The 12,048-nt window shown below is 42.6% G+C and overlaps 2 protein-coding genes across 2 annotated transcripts in view; one reads left to right on the plus strand and one right to left on the minus strand.

Moving 5' to 3' along the window:
• Nucleotides 1–12,048, minus strand: part of MPPE1 (metallophosphoesterase 1) — a 299,670-nt gene that overhangs the window by 259,102 nt on the left and 28,520 nt on the right. The window lies entirely within an intron of this gene.
• The window catches only part of CIDEA (cell death inducing DFFA like effector a), a 44,393-nt gene that overhangs the window by 5,490 nt on the left and 26,855 nt on the right, over nucleotides 1–12,048 (plus strand). Inside the window, exon 2 of the mRNA XM_075314559.1 lies at nucleotides 4,997–5,144. Within this exon, the coding sequence (XP_075170674.1) occupies nucleotides 4,997–5,144 (148 nt within the window). The remainder of the gene's footprint in view (nucleotides 1–4,996; nucleotides 5,145–12,048) is intronic.

Here is a 12,048-nt window from a genome sequence, read left to right on the forward strand (position 1 = left end):
TGGCAATCCTGTAGATATGAGCATGCTTCACCTATAGTGTAATATGTTTAGGGGCCTCCCGACTCTTCAGATGAGTTCAGTGGATCCGGATCTCTGAGAGGGCACAGGAGCGCATGGTTGAGACAAGCGTACCTTTATATAGAAGATTCAGGAGAGCGATGTTAGCAAGCAATAGTTCGGCCAACACTAGTGATAAGCAGGCACTACATTACTCGGTACTCGTAACGAGCAGTTTGACGCCTGGACGCGCTCTACTTGTGTACAGAGTATAATGGGCGTCAATGGGAATCTCAAGCATTTTTCTGGAAATTTGCTAATTTCCTCATTGATTTCCATTATACTCTTTATACGAGTCGAGCTCATCCGAGACTCCAGCTGCTCATTATGAGTACCGAGCACCTGAGCATGGTAGTGCTCGCTCATCTCTAGTCATTATCAGTACTTTGCATGGTAGTGCTCAATCATCACTAATCATCACAAGTGCTGAGCATAGCAGTGATCGCTCATCACTAATCAATATGAGTACAGAGCATCTCCGTGCCCACTCATCACTAATCATTACAAGTACCGAGCATGGCAGTGCTCACTCATTACTGGCTCACACCTAATGTGTGTGGGGTCTTTACAGCTAAAAGTATTCTATCAGTTATCCGTTTAAAAACCATGACGTTGTCATGGGTTACAAGAGAAAAGGTTTTGGTACTGTGTCAGCCAGTTGAAAAATGATTTGATTGTTCTCAGTGAGAGAAACAAAATTATAATCTTGTTGTGATGCCATGGGTGTCCTGTGGTGTCCGGCAAAAGAAGGTCACAGCATTTGGCTGTGCAAAATGGTCCCTGATTTCCTATTATTCCTGCTGTTAGTATTCAGTCTACTAGTTATCTCCTCTGCTTGGTTTTGATCCTCTTCCCCTCAGCTGCTAATCATCTGTGTGTCCCCTTGGGTCATTGCTGCTCTTCGCTGAACTTCTTCCTGGGGCATCTGGAGATGAGTTGTTCATGTGTTTTCCCCATGTATGCTCCCTGTGTCGTCTTTAGTGTTTAGTGGTGTTGACGAAGAGCTCATCTCACCCGTTCCCTATCTAGGGCCCTGCTCTAGGGTCAGGTATTGGCGCATAGGTTTCGCACCTATCTAGGGTGCTGAGGGACCCTAGGGGACAGTGATAGGTTTGGTCAGGGGTCACCATCTCCCCCTTCCCTAGACGCAGTGTTTACCTTCCCTTTCGCTGTTCGCTTGGTACTCCCCCGTACCTAGCGTGACAGATTTGCCCATGTTGCAACCACAGCATGTGAGCCCAGCCTAAAGTCCTAATTTTAATTCTCAATTGCCCCACTATCAGAAATATATGAACACAGTCCTGTATGGATACACAAAAGCATCAGGTGGTCCCTCAATTAGCTAATTATTGTGTGCCAGTGAGGCGCCTCCTATAAGTAGATTATTGGATTAGTATTAAATCTGGAATGCGATGAAGTCTGGATTAGCTGATTTCTAGGCAATTACATTAAAATACTACTCGTGCTTGTATGGAGCTGTCCAGCCGTACACACAAATGCACTGGAAGTAGTCTGCTACTTATAGCATTGCTTTCTATGGCATTGAGGTCGCTCTGTCCTGGCAGCTGGGGGATTTTTCTGGACCTTTTACAACCTTTATTTTTGGACAAACTAGATTTGTCCATTGTCAAAGGGTCTTTTATGGCATTCCGGCTTCTTGGCAGTGCCGCTATTGAGAAGTGCTATGGAGCAGAGCGGACTGGGTACTACACTCCAAATTTGGCCCAGAAGAAGCACAAGTGTCTACCACATAGGACAACTGCACTAAAGAGAAACGGGTCTTGTCTGTAGCAACCAGTTACCGCCGAGTGATGGAAGGATGAAAGCGACACCGTGATTGCCATAAAAATTGTGATCAATACGGCCGTGATTCCATGTGCAGAAGCACTGCGGTTTGTCAATGTGTTTTCTGCACATGTTCGCACCAAAAATACATATGTATTATAATATGTTTATAGTGTTTGTTGTGTTTTTAAAGTGTTTTTCTTTATTTTTGATGCAATATTTTTTTCTTTATCTTTAGTGCAGACACATCTGCAATGCTCCACTTAAAAACACAACTGTAATTTTCTGGCTCACAATAAAAGCTCACGGGGAAAAACTGCACCCAAAATAATGCACAAATCTCCATTTTGTTTAAATACACACTATACAAATATATATATATATATATATATATATATATATATATATATATATATATATATATATATATATATATATATATATATATATATATATATATATATATATATATATATATATATATATATATATATATATATATATATATATATATATATATATATATATATATGGGCCAGATGAACCAGGACCCCGGGCACAGCCCTCCCAAACCCAACTGGACAAAATAACCAATCACAGCAGCCTGACAAGAACCAGAATCAGGAAGATGGTAGACGAGGGCCAGGAGAGGTATGTCAGTGACTGGAGGACCGACATCAACACCTCACAGAAACTGACCACGTACCAGAGACTACAGACTGGCCCCGTATCTGGAGAAAATCCCGGACCCCAGAGACCGCAGGACCCTGAGCCGATATAGACTCAGTGCCCACAGTCTAGCCATCGAATCCGGACGTCACAAGCAGAGCTACAAGCCCAGAGAGGACAGACTGTGCCAACACTGTGACCTGGAGGCCGTGGAGGATGAAACCCACTTCCTGCTACACTGCACCAAGTACTCAGCAGTGAGGGACACTCACTTCAGGAGACTCTCCCATCTCTTCCCGGATTTCAGCTCCATGAAGGAGGAAGAGAAAATATATATCCTGCTGGGGGAAGAAGAGAGCGCAGTGGAGATAGCAGCGCAGTATGTGAGCGAATGCCATAGACTTCGAGAAAGAGAACTATGATAAGTCATGGACTTCCATAGCCCCCCATCCCAGATGTGGCCCCCCAATCCCCACCCTGGATATGTCCCATCCACCGTTACCACAGTCCCACCGTGGATATGCCCCATCATAAGCCATGGACTTCCATAGCCCCCATCCTAGAAGTGCCCCCACAGTCCCCACCCTGGATGTGCCCCATCCATCCTTCCTACAGTCCCCACCCACCATCCCCACAGCCCCAGCCCCTAATGTACACTTGCTTTGGCAAAACTAATTTGTATTTGGTCCTGCCAATAAAGCTTATTTGATTTTGATATATATATATATATATATATATATATATATATATATATATATATATATATATATATATATATATATATATATATATATATATATATATATATATATATATAATTTTTTTTTTTTTCTTTTACAAAATTAGTTACCTTGATTGAATTGTGAAACTAGGCGCTTTCTTTTCACGGAAAAAATGCAGAATAAAAAACTACCTGTAGATAAAGGGTTAGGCTGTGTGCGCTCTGCACCGCACACAAAAGGTCCGCTTCAGAGCGCAGCTGAAAAGCTCTGTTCTGAAGCGCCTGGTGCCTGCAGAATTAGTGCGCTCTGCATGCAGCCTCTCCCTATAGACAGCATGCAAAGCGCACGAAAGAAGTGACATGTCACTTCTTAGAACGCACGCTTCGGGCAGCAGCCGAATCGCTGCGTTCTAATACGCCACGTGCGCACGTCTCATGCACAATCTTCATAGATTCTGCTGGGGACGCAGGACGCATGCAGTTACGCTGCGGTGCAGAACGCAGCATAATTGCATGAAATACGCACACGTGCGCACATAGCCTTAGTCTGCAGGTAAATGTACAAATCCTGCGCAACCAGTGAGAAAATTAAGTTATATCCTCACTGTCATCGCTCACCTCCAATCATTGTAAATCAGGCAATGAGAGCAACTGTAATCACTTACTGACACGCTGAGTGACAGCCAGCTCTTCACACGTACACTGCAGGTCAGGTTGTCAATTAATGTGCTGTACAGTGATTTCTGCTCTGGCCACTGTGCAGTGAGTAGTGACTGCCACTTTTCCCTAAAACCCTTCATTGACTGGAAGCGAGCGGCGCATCTCAAAGTGACGTCAGTCAACCTTTAGGAGAACATCTCAATGGCCCTGTGTAAAGTTGTTTTTGTTTTATGGAGGTACAGTGGAACCTTGGATTACGAGCATAATTTGTTCCGGGAGTGCGCTCTTAAACCAAGTTACTCTTATATCAAAGCAAATTTTCCAATAGGAAATAATTGAAACAGAGACCCTTCGTTCCACAACCCAAAAATATTTACAGTATTTATTACAGTAATACAAAATAATGTACTGTATTCATATAAAATTATAACAGTACACTAATACAAAATACTGTACAGTAAAAAACATAAACAAATTAAACTGCACATTAGCTTATAATAGAATTGTTGGTGTGCGGGAGGTACAGTATAGAGAGAAAAAATGATGTATAAATATGACAACCTTTATTCTAGTACAGTACACAAAAAACACCCCAAATCTATTCTCCCCAAAATAAGGGCATAACTAAGAAAAATGTGGGGTAGGAACACTGCACAGGCAGATTACAATACAAGCAATGTGCTGCACTGGTTATCAGAAAGAATGTACAGTGCTGTATCCACAAATGCAAGTTGATAGATATGCTGTACAGTATATACTGTACAATGGTATACTGTACATATGTACAGAAAGTTACCTCCAGAGCGGGTCCGAGGGTGGTGAAAGGACAGAACCGGAAGTGTGCACGGTGAGTATTTGCTCTTATTGCAAATCATTGCTCTCAAACCAAGTTACAAATGTGTAAAAAGCTTTGCTTGTCTTGCAGAAACGCTCTCAAACCAAGTTACTCTTAATCCAAGGTTCCACTGTATTACTTTTTGTAATTGTAGTAATACTCTATTATTTACTAGCGTGGATTGCCGACAAATTGATACAAAGACAAGCATATAAGTTCACCCTTATTGTTTCTTTTTCCACTTTCTAATGTCCGCTACTTATTTACAGATCAGTTACAACTGCGGGATCCTCTCTGACCAGAAGAGTTTTATTCCCACCTCTTCCTCCCCAACAACGACCCTTTAGAGTATCTAATTTTGACAGAAGCAGGAGGAAAGGTGTGGTAGCCGGAACACTAAAGCAACTCCTAGAAAAGGTATTTGTCCCACATTTATGCTATGAGCTGTAATGTCTGTAGTTTTGATTTAATTTTAACTATTAATTTCCTGAAAATTGGTACAAGTTCACAGAGTTTAGCAGACCCTGAAATTAACTGTAAGATATAAATCTTGGCACCATAATGTTTTCTTTCCTCCTAGTTATCAGAAGGTGCCACCCCATGACATATCATACCATACCTCCTATTTTGGTTTTGGCTCGGATAATGACAACATGTGCAAAACCAACTTCTAAGAAACAATGGGCTTGTTTGTAGAGGTGGTACAAATTTGATTTGCAGGTCCCATTCCATCGGTCACGACAGTAGTCTGTGCCCGCTGGAATGGGAGAGGCAGTACTGCGTCTTACCTGACTGTCTACAGCTCTTCTTTTGATTAGTGGGACTGGTACTACATCTCATGAGCATCACACCAAAATAATGACGCTGCTCCCGGATGCCTAATTAGAAGAATATTCGAGGATGCAATCAGGTAAGAGCTGATTTTCCCTCTTCCATTCCTGCAGCTACAGATCACTATCATGGCCTGTGGAATTGGTTGTGCAAATAAATTTGCACCAATTCTACTTTTTGGCAAAAATAGCCAATTCAAGTTCAGTTTTCATATTGTAAACACCACGGAGAAAATGAAACCTGAAATGTGAGTATGCAGTAAAGCCAGATAACAGACCACTCCTTAAAGTGTTAGAGATGTCTTAAGGTGGTGTCACACACAGCGACGGCGACAACGACGTCGCTGCTACGTCACCATTTTCTGTGACGTAGCAGTGATGTCCCGTCGCTGTGTGTGACATCCAGCAACGAGCTGGCCCCTGCTGTGAGGTCGCCGCTCGTTGCTGAATGTCCTGCTTCATTTTTTGCTCGTCGCTCTCCCGCTGTGAAGCGCACATTGCTGTGTGTGACAGCGAGAGAGCGACGAACTGAAGCGAGCAGGGAGCCAGCTTCTGGCAGCCTGCGGTAAGCTGTAACCACGGTAAACATCGGGTAACCAAGGGAAGCCCTTTCCTTGGTTACCCGATATTTACCTTCGTTACCAGCGTCCGCTGCTCTCACGCTGCCAGTGCCGGCTCCCTGCACGCCAGAGTACACATCGGGTAAATAAGCAAGGGTTTGCTTGTTAACCCGATGTGTACTCTGGCGTGCAGGGAGCCAGCGCTAAGCGGTGTGCACTGGTAACCAATGTAAATATCGGGTAACCAAGCCCTTGGTTACCCGATATTTACCTTAGTTACCAAGCACAGCACCGCTTCCACCCGTGGCTAGTGGCTGGTAACTGGTCGCTGGTGAGATCTGCCTGTTTGACAGCTCACCAGCAACCATGTAACGACGCAGCAGCGATCCTGATAAGGTCAGGTCGCCCGTCGTGATCGCTGCTGCGTCGCTATGTGTGAACCCAGCATTAGTCGTCTCTCTATGACTTTAATGATAAACAAATGTAATTAGGTTACTGTTGGGCATCTATCATAGCCTCAGTCATCCATTTTTCTCTACAAACTTTCAATCCCTCTTCAAGATATTTAAATTTGGAATTTTCGGTGTAGGCAATTCAGGCCCCATCACAGCCATGACCAGTTAACACTTGGAAAAAAAAATATGTGGACTGCCGCTCTCTTGTTGATAACAGGCGGGTTAAACAGACAGCTGGGGGCTGGTATTATCATGGTGGAAGGGCCATAGTTTATGGCCCGTCCCAGCCTAAAAATAGCAACCTGCAGCCACCCCAGAAGTGGCGTATCCATTAGATGCGCTAAATCTGGTGCTTTACCCGGCCCTGGAGCAGGGGTAATAGTTAATGGGGTTGATGTCAGCTGTGAATTAACAGCTGACATCAAGCCTAGAGGTTAGTAATAGATAGGGGTGTATCAGACACCCCTCATTACTAACCCGGTAAGTGGTTAAAAAAAACACACACAGGAAAAAATACATTATTTGAATAAAGACTCCCCCCCCCCCCCCACACACCCTCGTTCACCAATTTATTAAATAAAAAAATTGTGGATGTTCCGACGATAATCCAACAGGTGATGTCCCACGATGCCCATCAATTCCTATAGAGTCTCGTTCTCAGAACAAGAGTCCTTAGGTTACTGCAAGTCAGAGCCAGCTCTGGATTTTCCCACAGGCTGATGTCATTAACCGTATATGACCTCACTACTCGTGGGAAACTCTGGGTCTGGCACTGCCTTCTCTGACTGTAATACCAGGCAAGAGCGGTGAGGTCATGTAAGGTTACTGACGTCATCTCTGCTCTCGCTGGGTATCGCGGTCGTAGCAGGCCTGCAGTTTCCCACAAGCGGTGAGGTCATGTAAGGTTAATAAAGTCAGCACCCTTGGAGAAAATCCAGAGTTGGCGCTGACTGCAATAACCTATGGAGTCTCCTTCTGAGAACGATACCGAATAGGAATTGATGGGTGTCTTGAGACATCAGCTGTTGGATTAGTGCCAGAACTTCCAGTATTTCTTAAATGTAATAAAATGATGCATGTGGGCTTATAGGGGAGCCTTTATTCAAAAAAAAACTATTTTTGTGTGTGGTTTTTAACCACTTACTGTGTCAGTAATAGGGGGTTCTGATAGAGCATTATCCATTACTAACCTCTGGACTTTGTCAGCTGTGAATTGACAGCTGACATCAACCGCATTAAATATTATCCCGATGCTACCGCACGAGAGCAATCGGGAACAGCTGGACAAAGTGCCAGATTTTACGCATCTAATCGATGCGCCACTGCTGGACCAGTTGAGGGCTGCTAATTTTAGTTTTCGAAGTACCAAATCACCATGTCTCTTCCCTCTCTGGTAATACCAGCTCCCAGCATTCTGCTTTACCTTGGCTGGTTGTTGAAAATGAGGGGTACTTCACCTTGTTTATTGTTTTATTTTTTTTTTAGTTTGGTTTTTCATTATTAAAATAAATAATTTTATTTAACCCCTTAACGACCGCGGGCCATAAAATTACGTCTTAGCAGTCATAACATTACTGCACGTGGTCTCCTGGCAGTAGCATGCTGCGATCGGCGCACATCTCAGCTGATTTTCACAGCTGAGATATGTGCCTGCTAGGCACGAGCAGAATCGTTATCTGCTCGTGCCGTTTAACCCCTGTACTGGAGCTGTCAATATGTGACAGCGCCATTATAAACGCGATCGCGGTAATGTTTTACTTACCGCCCGATACCTGAAGTCACGTGACATGATCACGTGACTTCCGATGGTTGTCATGGTAGCACAGGGTAATGTGATGACTCCTGTGCTAGACATGAACTACTTTCACTTTCCATGGAGGCCAGGGAAGCAGAAAGTGCACGTATCTGCTGTTTACAGCTGTGTAGCTGTGATCAGCAGATAGTGCAGAGCGATCGGATTGCTGATCCCAATAGCCCCCTAGGGGGACTTGTAAAATAAAAAAAAAAAGTTTTAAAAAATTAAAAAAAAAACAAGTTTAAATCACCCCCCTTTCGCCCCATTGAAAATTAAAGGGTTAAAAAATATACACACATTTGGTATCGCCGCGTTCAGAAACGCCCGATCTATCAAAATATAAAATCAATTAATCTGATCAGTAAACGGCGTAGCGGCAAAAAAATTCCAAACGCCAAAATGACGTTTTTTTGTCGCCATAACTTTTGCGCAAAATGAGAACGCTACGGGTCACGGAATATGGCATAAAACGTGCGCCACTTTTTTCAGACTTCCGAATTTTTTTTAACCCCTTATATAAAAGTAAACCTATACATGTTTGGTGTCTACGAACTCGCACTGACCTGAGGTATCACATAGATACATCAGTTTTACCATATAGTGAACACAGTGAATAAAATATCTCAAAAACAATAGTGCTATCGCACTTTTTTTGCAATTTTTCTGCATTTGGAATCTTTTTGCCATTTTCCAGTACACTATATGGTAAAACCTATGGTTTCATTGAAAAGTACAGCTTGTTCCGCAAAAAATGAGCCCTCACATGACCATATTGACTGAAAAATAAAAACGTTACGTCTCTTAGAAAAAGAATGGCGAAAAAAAAAGCGGAAAGCGAAAAATCGGCCGGTCGTGAAGGGGTTAAATAATGGGAAAAAAAAAACCCCAGTCGTGGAATACACTATTTTTTTTGATAACCCGCCTAGGTAAAGAAGACCACAGCCACAAATATATATATATTATATTATATTATTATATTATATCTGCCTTATCTACAGGAAAACACTATGTATAACTGTCCTGCTCTTACCCCTATTTTGCTTCCTTTTTATAGCCCCCTAGTCCTTACTGTGGCTACTTTGCAGGCATTTTACATCACTGAAATTCAGGTCCCCCTTGACTTATATGGGACTCGTTGTCTGTGTCAAGTCCAATTCCTGAACCAAACCCCTGTTTTGTTTGGTTTTTGTTTTTTTTTTTGGGTTTTTTTTTTATAGTCCGGGTGAACCCAAATGTCCATGGGTCCGCTCATATCTAATCATCACATATGGTTATATGTATTGCAATGATCTTTTTATTTAAAAAAACAAAACAAACTGAACATCCGCTGACCGTCAATATGTATCTCTTAATGTATTAGGATGACCATTTATGTAATATTAATTTTGTGATTGTCATAATGTTTTACATTTAACATAAAGTAGTAGTCTAGATATTTTTACACTTATTGATAACATATCTCGTATCTTTGGTTATGACATGAATTCTAATATACGCTGTGTTCTGTTTATTAATACAGTATAATCTTTTTGGTCCTTTTCTTATTAATTTAACTTTATTTTTTTCCCTGTTTTTTTTTTTTCTTTTTTTTTTTTTTTCTAATAATCACCTAGCTGTATATTTTATACAAATATATTTATTCGCTCTTACTGTTGATCAATAAAAGTTTTAGCACTTATTTACCAGATGCACTTAAAGGGAATCAGTCAGTAGTTTTTACTACCTCACCTGAGAGAAGCATGTAGGCAAAGAGATTCTGAATCGAATGATGTCTCACTTAATTACTGGCTGCACACGTTCTGACACTATCAAAGATTTTAGATTTTGCATGTAGCAGAGCTGAGAGAGCTGCCGCTGCCAACACCAGGCTTTCACTGCGCATTTCTATAGACAGAAGCTGCTAATCAGAGAGAGAGGTGGAGTTGGACTTCAGCTCATGCACTAATGATGCTAGGAAGCCTAAGCTAACATTGCAGGTAAACAAAAAACATACTTTGTGATAAGAGACACGGCTGAATTCTGTTTTTTAACTTTTACAGCATGCTGTCTTCTGATGATATACCAAAAATCTGCTGACAGAGTTCCTTTAATGCTTGCGCTGTCACCTCTTCAATGCTGGAGTGCCCCTCACAAGCTCTGGTAACCTGGACGATGCACGTGACCAGAGATGGCACCATTCTATGTTGTCATCTTCGCTTGAATGCATCCTCCAGATGACTAGTTCCTGGGCACTGCCATAATCTAATGGATAATGAAATTAAATCTGGCGGGTCACCACAATGAATTTGCACCACATATGGCCATGTGTAAGCACTAGGGCTGAGCGGATCCTGACTGTAAAAGTCCAGATCCATGTCGTTGCGGGCTGACAATACCAGCCCCCCAGCTGATTTTATCTTGGATGGGTATAAAAATTAGGGGGGACCGCACGTTTTTTTTTTTCTGTAAATAATAAAGGAAAAAAAAAAAGCCGCATGTCATTTCTTTTAGGTCGGAGTTACACTTGTGGGGGACTCTCGAGTCTGACATCGCATCCCCGACACAGCCGCGCACACTTCTGACAGGAGCATGCATGTGTTTCGTTTCTAGGTACATGCACGCTCATGTTCAGAGAACGGCAGGCTGTGCTGGGTGATGTCATGTCAGACATGTACGAGTCTGCCATCTCATCACCGGCACAGCCGCACACTTCTGACACAAGCGTGCAAGTGTTTCTAGGTACATGCACGATCATCATACTGACCCGCAGACCCTTTCACTGCTTTCCCCACCCACCGGCCGTCCTGGCGCCTGTGATTGGCAGCGTGTCAGCTGAGTGCAACCAATCAGGGTGGGGGTGCATCTAACTGAAACCAATTACACACGCCGGTGGGCGGGAAAAACAGTGAATATTGAATTGTCAGTTCCGGAAGGGAAAAGCGTGACCCGGAAGGAGTTTGCCGCCATGACACAGCTACAGTGAGTACACCGCGCACGCTCCTTTCCCCTATCCCTTCCACCAACGTTTTCAATCTCCGGATTCTAGTCCCCATTGATTTATATTTGCACCGGATTCTGGAGCGGATTTTTTTATTTTTATTGAGCAGTGATCCGCCTGTCCCGGATTTTTGCGAGTCCGAGCAGCTCGTGTGTGTGTGTGTGTGTGTGTGTGTGTGTGTGTGTGTGTGTGTGTGTGTGTGTGTGTGTGTGTGTGTGTGTGTGTGTGTGTGTGTGTGTGTGTGTGTGTGTGTGTGTGTGTGTGTGTGTGTGTGTGTGTGTGCGCTCGTTCGTTCTATCCCTCTCTTTTTGAAATACTGATCACCTCTTGGCAAAGTTGTTTTACACAATGAAACGCACATTGAGGTTCCTTTTCTACTGGGTGGGAGATGCAGATAAAATTCTACCATAATGACAACAGGTATCCATATTGAGTGGCTTGTAAAATGCAGTTTATATGCATTACATTTTACCTGCATTATGCGATCTAATTAAGCTTCTATTGATATATATTTAAATATTTCCGCATAGACTGTAAGCTTACGAGCAGGGCCCTCTCTCCTCCTGGTATCTTAATTTTGTTATTTTGTATTGTCTCATATTGTCTGTACATGTCCTCTCTGAATTGTAAAGCGCTGCGGAATATGTTGGTGCTATAGCAATAAAAATTATTTATTATTTTTTAATATTATTAAATATTAAACT

Source organism: Anomaloglossus baeobatrachus, chromosome 6 (assembly GCF_048569485.1).
Source record: "Anomaloglossus baeobatrachus isolate aAnoBae1 chromosome 6, aAnoBae1.hap1, whole genome shotgun sequence".
Lineage (NCBI taxonomy): Eukaryota > Metazoa > Chordata > Amphibia > Anura > Aromobatidae > Anomaloglossus > Anomaloglossus baeobatrachus.